This window comes from Bufo bufo, chromosome 5 (genome assembly GCF_905171765.1).
Source record: "Bufo bufo chromosome 5, aBufBuf1.1, whole genome shotgun sequence".
Taxonomy (NCBI): Eukaryota; Metazoa; Chordata; class Amphibia; order Anura; family Bufonidae; genus Bufo; species Bufo bufo.
Genome location: NC_053393.1, coordinates 501,920,092 through 501,942,046, shown reverse-complemented (window position 1 = coordinate 501,942,046; position 21,955 = coordinate 501,920,092). Strand labels below are relative to the sequence as shown.

General features: G+C 51.1%; 1 protein-coding gene across 1 annotated transcript in view; it reads right to left on the bottom strand.

Moving 5' to 3' along the window:
• Positions 1–21,955, bottom strand: part of PITRM1 (pitrilysin metallopeptidase 1) — a 90,701-nt gene that overhangs the window by 39,411 nt on the left and 29,335 nt on the right. Inside the window, exons 6-15 of the mRNA XM_040434329.1 lie at positions 21,710–21,806; positions 20,666–20,826; positions 19,346–19,472; positions 17,878–17,966; positions 16,919–17,047; positions 15,874–15,987; positions 8,992–9,088; positions 8,706–8,840; positions 6,067–6,205; positions 3,631–3,747 (exon numbers count right to left, since the gene is read on the bottom strand). Coding sequence (XP_040290263.1) covers positions 3,631–3,747; positions 6,067–6,205; positions 8,706–8,840; positions 8,992–9,088; positions 15,874–15,987; positions 16,919–17,047; positions 17,878–17,966; positions 19,346–19,472; positions 20,666–20,826; positions 21,710–21,806 — 1,205 coding nt within the window. The remainder of the gene's footprint in view (positions 1–3,630; positions 3,748–6,066; positions 6,206–8,705; positions 8,841–8,991; positions 9,089–15,873; positions 15,988–16,918; positions 17,048–17,877; positions 17,967–19,345; positions 19,473–20,665; positions 20,827–21,709; positions 21,807–21,955) is intronic.

Genomic DNA, 21,955 nt, shown 5'->3' with positions numbered 1-21,955 from the left:
GGCAGAGGACTGTTTTGCTGCGGGTGTGCGGGCAGCCTGCGGCTTGCGCCAGGAGGGCTGCGCCCGAAAAAACGGCTTCCTACGCTTGTCCTGGGGAGGAGCCGAAGCGGCAGCTGTGGTGGGAGCCCCAGAGGCCCTGCGGGAGGACCGAAAACGAGACGCACCAGGGCGTCCGCGGGGGGCGCCCCTGGCTTGGGGTTGAGGAAGATGGGTGCTTTTACCACCCGTGGCCTCTGAAATAAGTTCGTCTAAGCGGACCCCGAAAAGGCGGGAACCCGCAAACGGTAGCCCCGCCAAGGAACGTTTGGAGGCAGCGTCCGCTTTCCAGACCTTCAGCCAGAGCTCCCTCCTGACGGCAACTGCCAGGGCGGAGGAGCGTGCAATAAGGGCTCCCGCATCAAGGGAGGCCTCACAGACAAAATTCCCGGCCCGAATAATAAGCTGGGCCAAGGAACGTAGGTCCTGGATGGGGATGTCCGAGTCCAACTCCTGTTCCAGCTGCGTACCCCAAGCAGAGATTGCTTTCCCTGCCCAAGCAGAGGCAAAAACCGGTCTGAGGGCAGAACCGGAGGCAGCAAAAATGCCCTTGGACAGGGTCTCCATGCGACGGTCCTCCGCTGACTGAAGAGAGGACCCGTCGGGAACAGGGATGGCCGTGTTCTTTGACAGCCGGGCCACAGGGGGGTCCACCTTGGGTGGGGAAGACCAGGTGGCCACGACATCGGCTGGAAAAGGATAGCAAATGTCCAGCTTCTTTGGGTTGACAAAACGGGCGTCCGGGCGAGCCCAAGCCTTAGACACCACGGAGGAGAAATCAGAGTGGATTGGAAAGACTTTTGAGGCCTGCCTGGGTCTGATAAAGGAGACGCTAGCTGCGTCCGAGCTAGGGGGGTCATCCTGCACCTTAAAGGTGTCACGTATATCAGAGATGAGTTGACCCATCGCTGAGGCTAGCTTGGACGGCAGGGCCGAGTCCATTTCCAAATCTGAAGCCGCCAATTCACCTTCAGAGAGCGAATCCTTTGGAGAGGAGAGGCTCGTCTGGGTGCGCACGCGTGGCGGGGAGAGGGAGGCATCCGAGGAGGAGGCTCGCTCTACTCTAATACGCTTCTGAGAGTGCCTAGCTCGGGAGGGGTCACTAGGAGAGGGTGAACCCGCTGCAGCGGCAGAAGCAGTGGACCCGGAGGGCGCGACAGTCAGAGTGGCGTCCTGCGGGGTAGGTGGCCTGTCTATTAGGCGGCCCACGACATGAGTGAGGCTTTCCACGGCCTGGGACAGGGATCTAGCCCAGTCAGGCGGGTCAGAGGAAGCAGGGAGCGACACAGCGGGCGACTGAGGCTGCGGTGGAGCTCGGCATGCAGTACAGTGCGGATCAGACTGCCCCCGGGGAAAGGGTTCCCTACAAGCAGTACAGGCATGGTACCATGGCTTGGCGGCTGCAGAAGGGTCTGACATGGTGGAAAGATGTTGCACTTAAAAGTGAGAACCAAGCAACAGTACTGTGGCACGGAGGGGGTTAAACAGTCCTACCAGACCCGGAGATACAAGCGGCAGCTGTAAGGGGAACAGACTGAGGAGGCTGTGGAGGAGAGGCAGCAGCACGGAGCTGAATGGCTTCAGGATCGCACGGCAGAGAGATGAATCCGGAAGTAGCGGAGCGCAGCAGCACGGAGCTGAATGTGTAAGGAAGCTCCGCCCCCCCTCTGCCGCACTGAAGCCGAAGCAGAGCCGCGCGCGCGCGGCAAAATGATTTTAACCCCCAAGGATGTTGAAGTGCCGGCCATGACATGGCGCCGTTCATGCCAGGAAAACGGCTCCCACCGCGCCTAGATGTAGCAGACGGCTTGCTGTCTGCAGCCGTCCCCTGTAAGGCAGCGTTCTAGGACTTGCCCAGATAAACTGCCCTCCAACTAAGCCCGGTAACTTTCCGATATGCGGGGGGGGGGTTGTCTGGGATTGTAGCAGTGGCCATGTAACAGTGGCCATGTTGGTAGCAGCGGTGGGAGGGAGGAAGGGGAGGCTGGAGCAGCCACTCTCACCATACGCTGTCTTCGCCCTCAGTCCATCCAGCGGGGGTCGCCCCTTCAGCTCCTGGCACCGCGGTGGCAGGAAGCCGGGGGAGGGACTTGGCGTGCGGGCGACCCTGAGCTGGCGGGACGCAGGGGAGCGAGGCTGCCCTGGTCCACCTTGTCTTCTGTGGGGGAGGCGGCAGTGCGGAATTACCGGCACTGGCGCAATTCAACCCCGGGAGAAACAGAGGGGTCTAATGCGCCTCTGTTGTCCCTGTAGGTAGAAAAAAACCGAGTTAAAAAACAACAAATACGTAAAAATAAAAATCGTAGGATAACAACCCTGCATAAGCAGGGGGTGTCTTGCCTCCTTGGACACTAAGCAAAAACTGGCAGTCTCTTCTCCAGGCTGAAGGGTATAGCTGATGGAGGAGGGGCTTACAGCTTTCGCTTAGTGTCACGCCTCCTAGGGAGCAGAGCTATACCCATGGTTTCCTGTGTCCCCCAAGGAATATGGGCGAGAAAATTAAACTCACCTGACCGTGGTCCAGTGCTGCTGCCCTGCTCCTGCCGCGGTCCAGTGCTGCTGCCCTGCAGCACAACTCCCCTGTCACTGTCCAGTGCTGCTGCCCCGCTCCTGCAGCACAACTCACCTGTCTGCGGTCCAGTGCTGCCGCCCAGCTCCTGCCACGGTACAGTGCTGCTGCCCTGCCGCACAATTCCCCTGTCACTGTCCAGTGCTGCTGCCCCACTCCTGCAGCACAACTCGCCTGTCTGCGGTCCAGTGCTGCTGCCCCGCTCCTGCAGCACAACTCGCCTGTCTGCGGTCCAGTGCTGCCGCCCAGCGCTGCTGCCCTGCCGCACAACTCCGCTGTCACGGTCCAGTGCTGCTGCCCTGCCGCACAACTCCCCTGTCACGGTCCAGTGCTGCAGCCCTGCCGCACAACTCCCCTGTCACTCTCCAGTGCTGCTGCCCCGCTCCTGCAGCACAACTCACCTGTCTGTGGTCCAGTGCTGCCGCCCAGCTCCTGCCGCGGTCCAGTGCTGCTGCCCCACTCCTGCCGCTTCTGGTCACCTGCTATTCTAACACACGTGACCGCTGACACCAGTGACTGGCCACAGCAATTACAGGACCAAGCCACTACTGGTTTGGTAGGGATTGGAAGTGGCGGGAACAGAGCAGCAGTTGGCCTATGAACAGATGAGTGTTGTACTTGGTCACAGGTTACCACCATTGGGACTGTCTGCTCCTAGGCTGGACAACCCTTCTCACTTGTGTAAATGAAGATATTTTAGATAGCTATAGGCTACAGTATAAGACAAGATACACACATCCTGCTTAGAATATGTTCACATAGCTGACAATGTAAGCAGGAAAAACACGATATGTACATGTGGCAGAAGGGCTGACCCTCGGATTACATTCAATGAGGCTCATCTGTGTGCGGATACCCACTGCAGATTCAGACTAAGGAACGTGTGGCGGAAAAGATGCAGTTTTACTGCACATTTTGGCCTGGAATACGTGCCGAAATCTGCAAGGAAAATCCACCGTGTGAACATGCCCTAACTGTAATTTAAAACTTCATGGCACCGAGCTCTATGAATATATACACGTCACCTGCATGACCCAATTCCAGATCTGTAAGCGGGATTGTTGGCTCAATGTCAGACACTTTAAGTGCAGGGAGACAAGAGGCATCCTGAGGTTTACTCTGCAACTCCAGGAGCTCTAAACCTGTAGGGGAAAAAATATATTTATTAAAAAATATATATTAAAAGTAATCACACAAATACATACATACTACACACCAATAACCCATGACTTGGAATGCTTGCCGCAGCGAAAATATTAAGAGCATAGATTTAGATATCACATTAAAGGGGTTATCCAACCCCTATAATGACCCTTAATGCAGGGGCACCTCATATACATTATATTTACCTGCTCCCTGGCACCAGTGTCACTCCAGATCCCCATCGCTCGGATCAAAACATCCAGCGATGGGGGGGAGCAGCCAATAGCAGGCCGCGACAGGGACGTGCCTTTCTAGCATCACCCAAGAGGCCTGCTATTGGCTGCGGAACCGTGCAGGGGTTCGGAGTGACCAGGGTGCCAGGGAGCAGGTAAGCATAATGTATACAAGGTGCCCAGGCTTTGGGGGTGTCATTATAGGGGTTGGATAACCCCTTTAAAGACAGAATCTTAGCTTTCAAATGTTCAACTTGAAGCATTTCGGGTGCAGCAAATTGGGGGCAAACATGGGATAGTTAAAGGGGTATTCCCATCTGAGACAATGGGGGCATATCGCTAGGATATGCCCCCATTGTCTCATAGGTGCTGGTCCCCCTTCTGGGACCCGCACATACAACGAGAATGGAGCGGGGAGAGCTGTGGCTGGAGGACTATGGATTTTCCGGGGTCCGTCCACCACCAAGCGCTGCTCCCATAGAAGTGAATGGGAGCGCACCGCGCACGCGCGGACCCTGCTCCCAATCATTTCTATGGGGCAGATGGAAATAGCCAAGCCAGCGCTCGGCTATTTTCTGCGGCCCCATAGAAATGAATGGCGGGCAGCTGCGCATGCTTCCCTGCTCCGTTCTCATTGTAGGTGCGGGTCCCAGAGGTGGAACCCACTGTCCTGGTGGGGAGTGGGGGAAACTCCCCACCGTACAATGAAAGGGTATGTAGGGGAAGCAGCTAGGCCAGGATGCCGGGATAGGGGGCAGTTCACCTCCTAAAGCGTCCCTAATCCTCGCCCTAATTCTTCACTGTATGAGTGGACCTGGATGGTAGGACGGCTCATACCCAGGATACCTAGGACCCTGAGTCGCCCTAATAATCCCTCACATAGGAGCAGGGGAGAGACGACCTGGTCTTCCAAGACACGGAAGAGCAGAAGTTTCTGCAGGCCTAACAGCAAAGAGAGGAAACCAAATGGAAGGAACGGCAGGCAAGTATCCAGTGGAGGGGATAACCACTGGACCAAAAACCCAGGAAGGCATGGTAACTTACCTGCCGCAGCTGCTGGACAGTACAACAGAAGACCACACTAAGGTAAACTGAAACCCATACAAACGTACTGCAATCCAAACACCAAATGGATGCAGTACGTACTGACACACAGGAACCAGCACTCCAGCAACAGGTCACTAACTTGACTTTTGGTTCACCCCTCCAGGAAACCATGGAGCCCCCTTCCGGAGGACACCACAAACAAACAGGGCACATCTAGCATCCATGCCGGACATAAAACACCAAACACTGACCAGACTCGGAACAACAACTATACGTACAACAACCCCAGAACATATACCCACACCAAACATAACAACAGGTAAGGTAGGGAAAATGGAGGAGACATAAGGAAGACATTGATGTCCCACTAGGAGGCCCTCACACTGGAAGATGGAACAACCAGACAAGGAGCATAACTCCAGAACACACCAAGGCTGGAGTACAACTGACTCCTGGCCTAAAGCCGCAGGTATAAGAAGCACCTAGTCACCCAGCAAGGTAGTTAACCCCTCCAGCACCAGACAGAGGAGGAACCAGGAGGAGGGGAGCAAAGCACACACATGCAGACAACCATGCGTTGCCCCTGGCACCCGGCATGTACGGCAAACAGGTCACAGCGCACAACACCTAGGCCGTGAGACCCGCACCTATTATACAATGGGGGGTATATCCTAGCGATATGCCCCCATTGTCTGAGATGGCAAAACCCCTATAACGTACAGGTTCTGCGTCACATCCTGCTACTCTCAGCTCTCCCCAATACAGCCTCCAGTGACCACCAATAGTGCCATTCATTTACTTTTGCTCACATTATCCGTGCCATTTACCAATTAGGAAGGCTGTAGGTTACATTCGAGGGGGGGGGACTTTGTGAATATCTGTGCACCTAGACCTAGATCTAACTGGCATATATGAACTCTGTACATCTTGTACCTTTATGTTTAGGAGGACACTGGAGTCTTCACCGTCATCCATTGTCTTACACTGGTCAGTTACAATACTAACATGTGTACGGTGTCAGAGATGTTACCCAGTTACCTTTCTCATATATTTGCTTTTTCTCTCCTTCAGTCAAAGCTTTAACCTTCTGGTTCAGTTTTTCATTTTCCAGCTGAGCTTTCTCTTCATAGTAATTTTCGTCAGGACTCATTGATAAAGTCATTGTATGTAGATTATCCTGCAACATAGTAGAGCGATAAGAATAAAAGCAGCCCCCCTGTCCTCCATCACTATGCAAATGATTCGCTCATTCACTGGTCATAAGGGCAACTCCAGGCAGTCCCGTATATATGTGTGTACTCACGGGAGTGGGACAAAAAACGGTGTTTTGGGAATAAAAAAAGGAAAACAACTACATGAGTTAAAGGGGTCCTCTCACTTCAGCAAATAGCATTTATCATCACATTACACACTGCTCATTTCCATGGTTACGACCACCCTGCAATCAATCAGTGATGGTCATGCTTGCATACTATAGGAAAAAGCGCTGGCCTCTCTGGTGTCCGGGAACGTGGGACCACATGTAGGTCGGTGCTTTTTCCTATAGTGTGCAAGCACGACCACTGCTGATGGATTGCAGGGTGGTCGTAACCATGGAAACAAGCAGTGAATAAACTGATGGAAAATGAATCCAGCCAGCAAAGGAAGCAATATGGAGACTCACAATACATTAGTAAGTGCCATGTATTAATTTTCTCTACGTGATAAATGCCATTTGCTGAAGTGAGACAGCCCCTTTAAAGGGCATCCGTCAGCTGTACATTTTAGGAACTCATTGGTGGGTGCATCAAAATTGCCATGCCAGGAGTCAGCATTATTCTTCTCAGCAAGCTCAGACTTCTTAAAGGGGTTGTGCCACAATTGATGTAAAAATTAAAATCAGTACATGACAATCTCTTTCTAACAAAGCTAGAACCAGCCCTGTACCTCACATGGATCCAGAGATCTCCAAATTCCAATGAAAAAACAAAAGCCAATGAAAAGTCAAATCAAAGGGGTTTTCTAGAAAATGCATATTAATGGTCCATCCTCAGGGGTGGGGTCTGACTCCTGACACCCATGCCGATCAGCTGTTTGAAGATGCTGCGGCCTCTGCACAGCGCTGAGCTGCAAATGAACACAACATCACTGGCCTAGGAAGAGGCCGCAGCGTTCCCCAGAGTGCCACGGCCTCTTCAAACAGCTGATCAGCATGGATGCCGGGAGTCGGACAAAAAGGAATGCCCTAAACTTCCGGAAAATACCTTTAACATTTCTTGCCACAGTGTAGTTAATGCATCAACTTAAATGTACAGCTTTATCATCTGCTCTGTTCCGTCCTCAGGTGTATCGTGTGACCTGCCATAATATTCTCCGATTCATATAGAGCCTTTTCTGCGGACAGAAAGTCAGTTTCTTTATGCATGCCTATGAGACTCACATACAAGTTCTCATAGGAATGAACAGCAAATCTTACTTCCACTCCACAGGTACGACACTATATAAATTGGAGGGTATTACAATGGGTCATGTCACAGCGACAAAGTCAGGAATGGAGCATATGATTTATACATAAAGCCAACGGTGAGTAAAATGAACCTGACTGCTATATATCTTATGTACATTACCACAGGACCGTAGAATAAAAGTGAGAGTGTTTACTTAAAGGGAATCTGTCAGCAGATTTGTCCCTATGACACTGGCTGACCTGTTACATTGCACTTGGCAGCTGAAGACATCTGTGTTGGTCCCATGTTCATATGTGCCCGCAATACTGAGAAAAATTATGTTTTATTATATGCAAATGAGACTCTAGGAGCAACGGGGGCGTTACCGTTACTCCTAGAGGAACTGCTTTCTCTGCAAATGTCTCTTAACTTTGATTGCCAAGGCCATGGGTGATGATGTTTTCACTGCCTGGCCCTGTAAAAAAAAAAAAAAAAAGTCCAGAGGGTTCAACAGTTTCAGAGAAAGTGGAGCCTCTAGGAGTAATGACAAAGCCCCTGTTGCTCCGAGAGGATCATTTGCATATATTAAAACTTAATATTTCTCAGCAATATGAACATGGGACAAACACAAGCCTTCAGCTGCCAAGTGCACATGTAACAGGTCAGCCAGTGTCATAGGGACAAGTCTGCTGACAGATCACACGTCCGTAGTGCATTGCGGATCCGCAATACACCCCGCCGGGACCCCCATAGAAATGCCGATTCTTGTCCGCAATTGCGGACAAGAATAGGACATGCTCTATTTTTTTCCGGAGCTGCGGACTGGAAGATCGGGGCCGCGCTCCGGAAATGCGGAGAGCACACCCATTCAGTCCCCATAGAGAATGAATGCGTCCGCACCCGTTCTGCACAACTGTGGAACGGGTGCGGACAACACTTGCGGACGTGTGAATGGAGCCCAACTTCATTATTCTGGTCATTACATTGTGGTGATACCATCTACAGTATGTGTATTTTTTTAAACATTATTTAAACCATTCCCCCCATTTGACTCCATAAAAAGGAAAAGAAATGTGAAAGTGAAGGCTCTCTGTATATGGCGTCGTAAATGCTAAAAAAAAGGCTCAGTACTGAAGCAGTTAAAAATATCAAGGGCTCTGGTTTCACACACTATCACCTAGGACTAATTCTGTGCAACAAAACAACCTGATAAAAGTTTCACTTCCTTCTATAGAGAAAACAAATGCTCACCTGGAAATACTGCTTGACCTTCTCTTGAAGAAAGGTGGGGTTGTCTTTAAGACACTGTCTGAATCTATTGATTTTCTCTCCAATCTTTAGCAAGTCGACGGGGTCTCCATCATGATTCCAGCAGGAGGCAATGTACTTGTGAGAGGGAGGATAACAACGTGTAAGATTTCACACTGGGTGAATATTTGGGGCAGGATTAGAGTATTGATGCAGAGCAGTTTACATGATGTACTTTAATACAACAGGTAACGTGCGGTGGGAATACGTAATATACGCCCTAACATACCGATGCCAACGAGAGGCCGAAGCTTGTAGACTGATGCTTCATCTGGATCTCCAGCTTGTGGAGAAGAGCTTCAATTCTTTCTTGCTCAAATCCCTTCCTGCAATGAAAAAGGAGACTTTTGTATTACTTACCAGTAAAGTCTCTTTCTCGCTCTTCCTTGGGGGACACAGGAAACCATGGGTATAGCTCTGCTCTCTAGGAGGCGTGACACTAAGTGAAAGCTGTAAGCCCCTCCTCCATCAGCTATACCCTTCAGCCTGGAGAAGAGACTGCCAGTTGCGTGTCCAAGTAGTGAAAGATAACCACCAACCGGAAAAAGAACTGTCGAGCCCCAACGGGGGCAACCAAGCCGGAACCACAACTGTAACCCAAATGAAGGGCGGGTGCTGTGTCCCCCAAGGAAGAGCGAGAAAGAGACTTTACTGGTAAGTAATACAAAAGTCTCCTTTTCTCACCCATATTCCTTGGGGGACACAGGAAACCATGGGACGTTCCAGAGCAGTCCCAGAAGGGAGGGACCAGAACAAACTAGACCAACACCAGAGGCATCAATCAACTGCCGCCTGCAACACCAGACGGCCTAAAGCAGCGTCAGCCGACGCATGAGTATGCACCCTGTAGAACTTGGTGAAGGTGTGCAAGGAGGACCAAGTGGCCGCCTTGCAAATCTGCTCCGTAGAAGCCCGATTCCTCTGAGCCCAGGAAGCCCCGACCGCTCTAGTGGAGTGAGCGGTAACACCAAGGGGCGGAACCTTGCCCTTGGCGAGATAAGCCTCAGTAACAGCCATCTTGACAAAACGGGCGATAGCAACTTTGGATGCCGCCATCCCTCTGCGCGACACCTCCGGAACCACAAAGAGCGAGTCAGTATGCCTGAAAGAGCTGGTTACCTCCAGGTAAACCTTGAGCGCCCTGACAACGTCCAGGCGATGAAGCTTCCTCTCCCGCGGGTGGGAAGGGGAAGGACACAAAGAGGGGAGAACGATGTCCTCGTTCAGATGAAAGGCGGAGACCACCTTAGGAAAGAAGGAAGGGACCGGACGAAGAACCATCTTGCCCTGGTGGAACACTAGGAAAGGTTCCAGACATGAGAGTGCAGCCAATTCGGACACCCTCCGAAGAGAGGTGATGGCTACAAGGAAAATAACCTTGCAGGACAGAAGTCGCAAGGAAACCGTCCGCAGAGGCTCGAAAGGAGAAGCCTGGAGCGCTGAGAGAACCAGGTTCAGGTCCCAGGGCGGTACCGGAGGGCGGTACCGGAGGGCGGTACGGGGGAACCGTGTGAGCCACGCCCTGAAGGAAGGTCTTGACAGGACCAAGGGGGGCCAGTGGGCGCTGAAACAAAATGGACAGCGCAGACACCTGACCCTTCAAAGAACTAAGGCCCAGACCTTGGGCAAGTCCGCTCTGCAGGAAGGACAAAACGGTGGGGAGAGAAAAGCGGAGCGGAGGAATCCCCAGATCGGCACAGAACCCCAAAAAGGTCCTCCAGGTCCTATAATAGATCCTAGAAGAGGACGGCTTACGGGCGCGGATCATGGTGCGGACGACGTCCGCAGAAAAACCCCTACGTGTCAGGACGGTGGTCTCAACAACCACGCCGTCAAACGTAGGGACCCTAAACGTGGGTGGAAGATCGGTCCGAGAGAGAGAAGATCTTCCCTGGCGGGCAGCGGCCAGGGCGCGTCTGCCAGGAGCAGCATGAGGTCGGCATACCAAGACCGGCGGGGCCAGTCCGGAGCGACCAGAATCACCGAGACGCCTTCCGCCGCGATCTTCCGAAGGACCTTGGGCAGGAGTGGGATGGGAGGGAATATGTATGGGCGCGCGAAGCCTCGCCAAGGAAGAACGAGGGCGTCGGCTCCGCAAGCTCCCGGATCCCTGGCCCTGGACAGATAGGCGGGGACCTTGTGATTGAATTTGGAGGCCATGAGGTCCACGTCCGGTATGCCCCAACGAAGGCAAATGGCCTTGAATACCTCCGGGTGAAGAGACCACTCGCCGGGGTCGACGGTGGTGCGACTGAGGAAGTCCGCCGCCCAATTGTCCACCCCTGGAATAAAAATTGCAGATAGGGCCGGGACGTGGGCTTCCGCCCAACGGAGAATGCTGGTGACCTCCCGCATTGCTGCAGCGCTGCGAGTGCCCCCCTGGTGGTTTATGTACGCCACAGCCGTGGCGTTGTCCGATTGCACACGAACTGGATGACCCTTCAGCAGATGAGTCCAGTGTCTCAGAGACAGAAGGGCCGCTCTCAGCTCCAGGACATTGATCGAGAGTTTGGACTCCGATGGAGACCAAATGCCCTGGACGGATCGGGGAGGAAACACGCCTCCCCAGCCCAAGAGACTGGCATCGGTTGTAACCACCAACCAGTTGAGTGGCAGAAAGGACCTGCCCAGAAGAGGGGACTGTAACCACCAGCGGAGAGATGACCGCACCGGAGGCGATAGATGGAAGGGATGATCCAGAGACTCCGGCGATTTGTCCCAGGAGGAGAGGATCGCCCGTTGGAGAGGGCGGGAGTGAAACTGCGCAAATGGGATCGCCTCGAAGCAGGCAACCATCTGCCCCAAGTCCCGCATGCAGAAGCGGAAGGACGGTCGACGGTGGAGAAGGAGACCCCGAACCGCCCGACGGAGGATCAGTCGTTTTTCCGAGGGAAGACGTACCTCCGCCGCTCCCGTGTCTAAAAGCATTCCCAGGAAGACCAGTTGTCTGGAGGGGGGAAGGGAGGACTTGGGGAAGTTGATGACCCAACCGAACCTCGCCAGAGTCTCTAGAGTGAGATCCACGCTGGCGACCGCTTGAGAAAGGGACGGAGCCTTGATGAGGATATCGTCCAAATACGGTAGCAGAAAAACACCCCTGGAACGGAGTAAGGCCAAAACCGGGTCCAGGACCTAGGTGAACACCCGGGGGGCTGTTGCCAGCCCAAAGGGAAGGGCGACAAATTGGAAGTGGAGGTCCCCCACGGCGAATCGGAGGAAGCGATGGTGACACCGGGCTACCGGAACATGGAGGTAGGCATCCTGTATATCGATGGAAGACATGAAATCTCCCTGCTCCAGGGAAGCCACCGCGGAACGGAGGGACTCCATCCGAAACCGTCGAAGGAGGAGAAAACGATTGAGCTTTTTGAGGTCCAAAATGGGCCGCACCGAACCTCCCTTCTTGGGGACTACAAAGAGGTTCGAGTAGAACCCTTGGAACCTTTCCTCTAGAGGAACGGGGGTAATCACCCCCCTGTCCAGTAAGGCTTGAACAGCCGCGGAGAACGCAGCCGCGCTTTTCGGGTCCCGCGGCGGGCGGGAGCGAAAGAACCGATCTGGAGGGAAGGATGCAAATTCGATTTTGTATCCGGAGGACACAATTTCGAGAGCCCAGGCGTCGGAGACGTGAGCCATCCAGACGTCCCTGAAAAGGAGGAGCCGGCCCCCCACCCGGGTGGGTGGGGGCGCGCCTTCAGGCAGAGGACTGCTTTGCTGCGGGTGTGCGGGCAGCCTGTGGCCTGCGCCAGGAGGGCTGCGCCCGAAAAAACGGCTTCCTACGCTTATCCTGGGGAGGAGCCGAAGCGGCAGCTGTGGGGGGAGCCCCAGAGGCCCTGCGGGAGGACCGAAAACGAGACGCACCAGGGCGTCCGCGGGGGGCGCCCCTGGCTTGGGGTTGAGGAAGATGGGTGCTTTTACCACCCGTGGCCTCCGAAATAAGCTCGTCTAGGCGGACCCCGAAAAGGCGGGAACCCGCAAACGGTAGCCCCGCCAAGGAACGTTTGGAGGCAGCGTCCGCTTTCCAAACCTTCAGCCAGAGCTCCCTCCTGACGGAAACTGCCAGGGCGGAGGAGCTGCAATAAGGGCTCCCGCATCAAGGGAGGCCTCACAAACAAAATTCCCGGCCCGAATAATAAGCTGGGCCAAGGAACGTAGGTCCTGGATGGGGACGTCCGAGTCCAACTCCTGTTCCAGCTGCGCGCCCCAAGCAGAGATTGCTTTACCTGCCCAAGCAGAGGCAAAAAAACGGTCTGAGAGCAGAACCGGAGGCAGCAAAAATGCCCTTGGAAAGGGTCTCCATGCGACGGTCCTCCGCTGACTGAAGAGAGGACCCGTCGGGAACAGGGATGGCCGTGTTCTTTGACAGCCGGGCCACAGGGGGGTCCACCTTGGGTGGGGAGGACCAGGTGGCCACGACATCGGCTGGAAAAGGATAGCAAATATCCAGCTTCTTGGGGTTGACAAAACGGGCGTCCGGGCGAGCCCAAGCCTTAGACACCACGGAGGAGAAATCAGAGTGGATTGGAAAGACTTTTGAGGCCTGCCTGGGTCTGATAAAGGAGACGCTAGCTGCGTCAGAGCTAGGGGGGTCATCTTGCACCTTAAAGGTGTCACGAATATCAGAGATGAGTTGATCCATTGCTGAGGCTAGCTTGGACGGCAGGGCCGAGTCCATTTCCAAATCTGAAACCGCCAATTCACCTTCAGAGAGCGAATCCTTTGGAGAGGAGAGGCCCGTCTGGGTGCGCACGCGTGGCGGGGAGAGGGAGGCCTCTGAGGAGGAGGCTCGCTCTACTCTAAGACGCTTCTGAGAGTGCCTAGCTCTGGAGGGGTCACTAAGAGAGAGTGAACCCGCTGCAGCGGCAGAAGCAGAGGACCCGGAGGGCGCGACAGTAAGAGTGGCGTCCTGCGGGGTAGGCGGCCTGTCTATTAGGCAGCCCACGACATGAGTGAGGCTTTCCACGGCCTGGGACAGGGATCTAGCCCAGTCAGGCGGGTCAGAGGAAGCAGGGAGCGACACAGCGGGCGACTGAGGCTGCGGTGGAGCTCGGCATGCAGTACAGTGCGGATCAGACTGCCCCCGGGGAAAGGGTTCCCTACAAGCAGTACAGGCATGGTACCAAGGCTTGGCGGCTGCAGAAGGGTCTGACATGGTGGAAAAAAGGATGTTGCACTTAAAGTGGGAGATCCCAGAGAAAAACTGAACGGGGATTACACCCAAGCAACAGTACTGGTGGCACGGAGGGGGTTAACAGTCCTACCAGACCCGGATGATGCAAGCGGCAGCAGCAAGGGGAACAGACTGAGGAGGCTGTGGAGGAGAGGCAGCAGCACGGAGATGAATGGCTTCAGGATCGGACGGCAGAGAGGATTCCATGCAGCACTATGAGAAGTGGAGCCCGACGAAACCGGAAGTAGCGGAGCGCATGTAGGAAGCTCCGCCCCCTTCTGCCGCGCTGAAGGAGGAGCCGAGCCGCGCGCGCGGCAAAATGATTTTAACCCCCAAGGTGATGAAGTGCCGGCCAAGATGAAATGGCGCCGTTCGCGCCAAGTAAGCGGCCCCCGCCGCGCCTGGATGTGGCAGACGGCCTCCTTGCCTGCAGCCGTCCCCTGAAGGCAGCGTCCGTGCCAAGGACTTGCCCAAGACAAAGTCCCCCCCAAATGATGCCCGGTAACGGTCCTGATATGCGAGGCTGCCCTGGTCCACCTTGTCTTCTGTGGGGGAGGCGGCAGTGCGGAATTACCGGCACTGGCGCAACTCAACCCCGGGAGAAACAGATGGTCTAATGCGCCTCTGTTGTCCCTGTAGGTAGAAAAAAATCGAATTAAAACAACAAATAACGCAAAAAATAAAAAATTATAGGAAAACAACCCTGCATAAGCAGGGGGTGTCTTGCCTCCTTGGACACTAAGCAAAAACTGGCAGTCTCTTCTCCAGGCTGAAGGGTATAGCTGATGGAGGAGGGGCTTACAGCTTTCACTTAGTGTCACGCCTCCTAGGGAGCAGAGCTATACCCATGGTTTCCTGTGTCCCCCAAGGAATATGGGCGAGAAAGAAACATTCAGAATACAAATATAGAATATCTGGTGTCTCGGGGGTCAGCAGTCGCTGACTTACCCCAGTTACTGCTGCTGGATCTCCTTATTTAGGGTCCATTCACACGTCCGTAGTGTTTTGCGGATCCACGGATCCGCAAAACACGGACACCGGCATTGTGGTTTCCCGCACATTGCTGGCAGTAATAGAATAGGACATGTTCTATTTTTTTCGGGAACGGAAATGCGGAGCCGGAAGTGCGGGTCCGCATTTCCAGAGACGGGCTGCACATCGTGCGGCCCCATAGAAAGTAATGGGTCCGCAATTCCGTTCCGCAAAATTGCGAACGTGTGAATGGAGCCTTACTCTAATTCTGTCTAATGTGAATACCTACATAATCACTGCTCCTTAAAGGGGTATTCCCATTTTATAAAGTGATTGGCATATCGCCATGCTCTGCTGTGCAGGGAAAAACTGTGATGCCCCCCTTCATTTCCAGGATCAGTGGGGGTCTCAGAAGTCAGATGGTAATGCCCTTTTTAGAGACAAACATCCGAAAAGCCAGCTCGGTGACATATAACGCTGGATTGCAGATTCCTCTCCTGTTTACTTGAATGGGACGAACAGCTGTAAGTACACTGCAATGTAGAGGGCGTGCAGGGAACAGCTGAAGAGGATGCAGCCCTCGCACAAGCGCCACAGCCCCTAGAAGAAGCTGATCAGCATGGGTGTCGGGAGTCGGACCGCCACCAAATCTCAAGAACTGGAGTAAAGGGGGAGAAAACACAGCTGAAAGCTCAACGTTACTTTATTTTAGGGGGCGTGGATGGGGAGTCTGTCTACACTAGCCATGAGGGCAGGGTGAGATTGGCAAAAAACAACTGATTGTGGGATAGTCCCTTCAGCTCCAAGGCTTGACTTTTGGTGAAAGTACATAAACAGCAATTCCGCAAAGCTGAATCCATTATAACTCATGTCATATGATCAGATTGATGGCCCCTCCTGTGTATCTGGGCCCACAAAGCTCATGTCCCGGCGATTCGCCGCTAACTATTATTGTAGTATCAGACTTACTGAACAACCTCCTGAATGGTTTTACTTATGATTTCTTTCACGGACAGAAAATCATCTTTATTTACTCCTTGTAATCCAACGCTGAAGTAAGTATCTCGGGTGTAATTGTTAAACCTAGTAAAGACGACACAAAGAAACAAAGTCACAGCAACCAAACAGCTTACAGACTGCAATTTATATTCTTCCACTCCGACAAACAGCAGATTTTGCAGGGGAAGCCACGGCTAGCCAGATATTTCCTGATGAATGAGCTTGCTTGTAATAGGTGGATGGCCGCTGACACAAAGCAGCTCTACCCCCATAGGGACCCACCCCTATGAAGTCCATATGCCTTTATAGGGCATATAAACTGGGATGAAATCTGTGAACAAAGCATAGTTTTAGCGATCTCCAGCTTAGGAGTCTGTATGAAGATCAGAGCCCTGTCCCTTTCCTCGATATCTGTATAATCCTGTAGGACGGTGGACGTGAGGTGTGTGTTTGTGCGGCATCCGGTCCGACGGTGTTAAGCCTGTATTACACCTGGCGATTTTTCAGCAGATGATCGCTATCGAGCGTTTGCAGTAATGCTCGTTAGCCATCACCTGGCAGTCTAATACTGCCGCCGATTGCCCGATGAACGAGCAATCCAAATCTTTTGACAGGTTAAAAAAAACAAAAACAAAATCACTGTTTGCTGCCGGCAGATCGTGGTATCTAATCACGATCTGCTGCCGGCAAACAATGATTCAGTATAGGGAAGAGCAATGGCATAACGATCGCTCCTCCCTATACTGAGGAGAAGATCGCTGCTTGTAATAGCGGCGGTCTCCTCCGCTAGCAAGCAGGCGATCGACAGGAAGGAACGCTTCCCTCCCAACAAGCACCGGCAGAATCGGGCTCTGTCTAATACCGCCTTTAGTCCTAACATTGCATAAAGGGCACCACAGCTGGGACAGATCTGCTGTAAAGATTTTCTAGCCTAGAACCTTATTCTGCCGACTAAACAAGCAGGAAAAATCCACATGAAACAATAAGGAGAAATTCTGAGTAAAAGCCGGCTTACCCAGTATCAGGAGAGAAATCCGTCCCAAGGTCGGCTTCTATTAAGGCTTTGTAGAAAGGAGAATTCGGTCCATCAACCAACAAAGAGGACAAAAGGCTCAGTGTAAACGCTTCAAATGAGTCTGTAATACTAGTAAGCAGAACACATCATAACTAGATTATAGTTCTCTCTCTTCATTTACTAAAAGGGGTAATACAGTCATATATTCCAGCACACTGATAGATATAAAGAACTATAAAGCACTCACATGCTCCCTGCGACGTAAAGGTCTACAATGAGGACTGTTCTATAGGACACTGACATTCTTATGAACACTCATCAGCGACGATCTGCCTGTGTAAAGGTGCCACCGATAACTCAATTAACGAGAGAAACTCTCTCTCGTTCATCGGGTAATAGTATTCTGCGTGCGGACACCTAAATCGTCATTTGCCGGCAGCAGATTGGCCGTCTAAACCGTCTCTGCTGTCGGCAAACAATGATTCTGTATGAGGACAAGCGAGGGCATTAGCGTTCACTCCTCCCCATACTGTGGAGGAGATTGCTGCATGTAAATACAGATTTCTCCTCCACTGACAAGTAGGCGATTGTCAGGAACAGGCCATGTAAAGGGACATTACCACTTTGAACAAAGATGTATATAATACTACCATCATTTAATCACTACGTACATTGCATATTTAAAGGGGTTCTGCAGTTTTTTTTAAACTGATGATCTATCCTCTGTATAGATCATCAGCATCTGATCGGTGGGGGTCCGACACCCTGGACCCCTGCCGATCAGCTGTTTGAGAAGGCAGCGGCGCTGGCAGTAGTGCTGCAGTCTTCTTGGATCTAATGTGTATTGCCAACTCTAGAGATTTGAGGAAGGCAAAAGGACCTCCACTGGTCAACTGCAGCCAATTTGCCACCGTGGGGGGTTGGCGCATATTTCTATGTAGCAGAAAAACTTTACTCACTCTGATAAAAGGAAGCTCATGCTGACCATCGTCTGTTTGGCAGGGTTAGATGCAAAAGTGTCCACTCCACAAGGGATTTGATATTCTCTCTGCAAATTATATCATTTTCATTTCAATTTTTCTTTAAAATATTGTAAAAATATAAAATCGCAAACATACAAATGCACTTGGCTGTCTCCGACATTCCCATAGAGTTTGGATGAAGCAGACTGACCATTGCTCCATTCAAACTTCTGGTCGCCATAATCATGGAGAAGGGGTGCCAAGGTTCACCATTAAAGCAACATATGGGAGCCCCAGCAGTTAGACCCCCACGATCTAACATTTATAACCTATTTAGGAAATAAATTATAGACTTTTTGTGGCTGTAATACCCCTTTAAATATTATTCTGCATGATCAACCCTATTAAACCAAGCATACAGCCTGGTAGGGTGATTCATGCTGATAAAAAGGATATCCTTGTTCTGTCTCTCCGTGGCTTTATTACTGAGAAAAGTGCATTTTCATTTATTCACAAACGACCTCGGCGCACCAGTTGGTGACGCCCCCTTTAGTTTCAGTCCCGCCTCCCTTCCGCTGGATTGACAGGGCTAGTCTTCTAGTGCCGAGTCTTGTATTCTCCAGCGTGTGCTTCTGGTCTCGGCGCTTGCTCAGCGTTTCTCCTCCTGCGTTCCAAGCAGTGCAGATTCAAACTGAGCAATTGCCGAGACCTATGATCTCGTGCCTGCGCTGTATCGTCCGTTCTTGGTCTCCATAATTACTCAGTTTGAATCTGCACTGCTTGGAACGGAGCATAAGAAACATTGAGCAAGTGCGGAGACCAGAGGACACAGCACAGGCAGGGGAATACAGGTCTTGGCTGTAGGAGAGCAGCAGGCAGCTTTCAGGAAGGTCTAACAGGGTTGATCATGCTGACAGTTGCTTTTTAAGAGCCCGTTTACACATTCAGCTTTGGCGAGACTTCAGCAGACTTAAAAAGGGTTTTCCAAGATTTATATACTTATGACCTATCCTCTGTATCTGATCGGTGGGGGGTCTGACACCCGGGACCCCCGCTGATCAGTCGAGTGTAAAGTCTGCCTAAGTTATGTAGAGGCCACCACCTCTACATAACTTAGGCGGACGAACCGCCAGCACAGGAGGGACAAAGACTGGCGTCGAAATTGCCAGTCTTCACAAATGTCCCCCATAATCTCTCTACACATCATGTTTGAGCTCTATATTTGCCAGTGCATAAGTCCAAAGTATCCATAGGGCTACATTCACTGGCTTTGGCATCTGTCGGGCTGGTATATATATGACAGACTATGCTATTATATACAGATGCATCCTGCAAAAACTTATGCATTTCTGTCGCAGGCGTACATTGGAATATCCTGCCGATATATACCTCCAACAGAAGGCTCAAAAGTGATGTGAACAGAGCTTTATTGTCGCAACAGAATAACCATTTCTGATGAACCTACTGCACCGCTCCATCTCTGCTGCAGGGGAACCCCAGTGTGTGGGTCAATGCAATCAAACTTGCTCAAGGCATCTTCATGTATTTGCTTTAAGTGCTGCTCCAATGGAAGATTACCGTAGGTAAAGAACCTGAGGGAGAAGAGCAAATGCAAACTCGTTTTCCACAGCATCATCCAGCTAAGATACATCCCATTACATAGAACCGCAAATCCTCTCCACATCCATATCTGACACACAATAACTGTTCCCAATGATTCTGTATTAAGGAAGCACTCCGGCAAAAAATAATAATAATAGTACTACTACTTTGCAGTGCAGATTAGCCATTATTAACCAGTTCCTGACCGGGCCATTTATCCCTCTGCATGACCAGGGGCATTTTCCGTTTTTGGAGCACATGCGTGTTCGAAAGCCATAATTTTTTTTGTCCATTCAGTTATGTAAATCATTTGTGTGACTTTCTATTGGTAATATATGGAGCTTTATTTATTTTAGTATTTTTTTGCTTTTATTTTTGTATTATTCCCCCTTTTCATAACAGTCATATTGATATATATGGGATGCAGGGGTTATCGTGGCCAGGGGCGAGGCTGGATGCTGCACTGCAGCTTGTGGTGGCATTTTTTTAAATTTATTTTGTCTTTAATTATTTATTTTTTCTTATCCTTGTGCCCCCTACAAGGGGTAAATTCAAAAAGGTTTTCCAAGACTTTACTACTGATCACCTATCCTCTGGATAGTTCACCAGTATCTGATCGGTGGGGGTCCAACACCCAAGACCCGCACCATGAGCTGTTTGAGAAGGCATAGGCGCCGCTGTGAGTGCTGCAGCCTTCTCTCCGCTCACCAAGCACAGCGCCGTCCATTTGATAACGGCTGTGCTTGGTATCAAGGCTCAGTCCCATTCATTTCAATGGGGCTGAGCGGCGCCCAGGTCATGTGACCGATGAACGTGACATCACATGGCCTAGACAAAGCTGTGAAAAGGCTGCAGCTCTACTGCGAGCGTCGCTGCCTTCCCAAACAACAGATCGGCGGGGGTCCCAGGTGTCGGACCGCCACTGATCAAATACCGATGAGCTATCCAGAGATATATGCTGACCTCCCAGAAGAAGAAATTCAACCTCTGGAAACAATCTATAATACTGAAGTGAAGGAGAAAGAGTGAGGAAGGTATAAAAAAAACACAACAACTTTATATCGTCGCTTCTTTCTGGAACAGATATGAAATCTTTATAGTGACCACAATGTACGTTACTCGCTGATAGTTATTAGGCTGCTGGTACGGGGCGCAGTGTGATGTCAGCGCTCCGATAGTGTACCTGGCATTGCTTGGGTGATAGTGAGTGGCATGGAACTGCTTCAACTGATTCCAGGTCAGATCTGGAATATCCAATGGTTCTCCTCCGGATACAACCGAATATGTGTGGTCTGGAAGAAGCTTGTTCTGCAGCTGCTGCGCAAAGACTCTCTCATTATCTGTCTGCGGGAGACAAAAGCAACAGATAGAACTAAGCAAAAAAAATAAAAAAATAAAAGGATGAGCTTTTTCATGGGTTGCGCCAATTTCACCCAATCCTACCCAGTTAGTAACTATTCAATCAAGGCAACCAAAAGGGAATCAGAATACCACAAGAAAACCCACACAAACACAGGGACGTGCCCATAAGAAGTAACTGTATCTGAGTGGAATGGCTTTAGACCTTTACAAAATTTACCACTAGCAGGTACAGCAGCGATTTACCACCAGCTACAACACAGAAGTATATGTAGCTAAAAGAATAACTCGATAATCACACTTTAAACATAATTGTACGTTCAATTCTTATTCAAAGAAATATTACCGACACGATTGGCATACACAATCAAGTTAAACAGGTTAAAAACAACACAGTTGTGGTGGCCGAGCAGCGGGATAGGAAATGGTATAGTGCAAAGTGCTATTCTAATCCTAGCATAGCAGTAAAAATGGATCGTACAATTATGTTCAACACACACAATCTATGTCTGCAGCATATATCGGGAGGATTTCCCAACGCATGTCACTGAGGAATACCACTGCAGTCCGTCCAAGGGCTCCCATGTTTATATAACTCACATATATAGCGCTGACGTATTCCGCGGCACTTTACAGACATTTCCAGCACTTGCTGTCCCCAGCGGAGCTCACAATCTAAGTTCCCTACCAGTATGTCTTTGGAGTGTGGGAGGACACCCACGCAAACAGTCACACTCCTTTGGCTTCTATTGGGTGAAAGACGTCCTACGGCTATGTTTGAGCTTTCCCAGAGTGAATATATGTACACAAAAAGCATAAACTGACTTTTACATACAAATGGCTAATGAAACATAAAAGAACAACTCACAAATGCGCCCTTCATCTCATTAAATACAATGCCCTTGAATATGAGAGGTGAAGTGGAATTGGTGGGATTTTCATGCTCCAATCGCCATCCTTCTTGCCTGCATAGATTAATACAAGAAATTCAATATATAACACGTACTACTATTCCAAAAGAAGTAAAGCAGCATTGAGGTCAGACATCAGATGGGTGCAAACTCCAAGGGGCCCAAACAGCTAAACAAGAAGAGAAGCAGCTCTCCGACAGAAT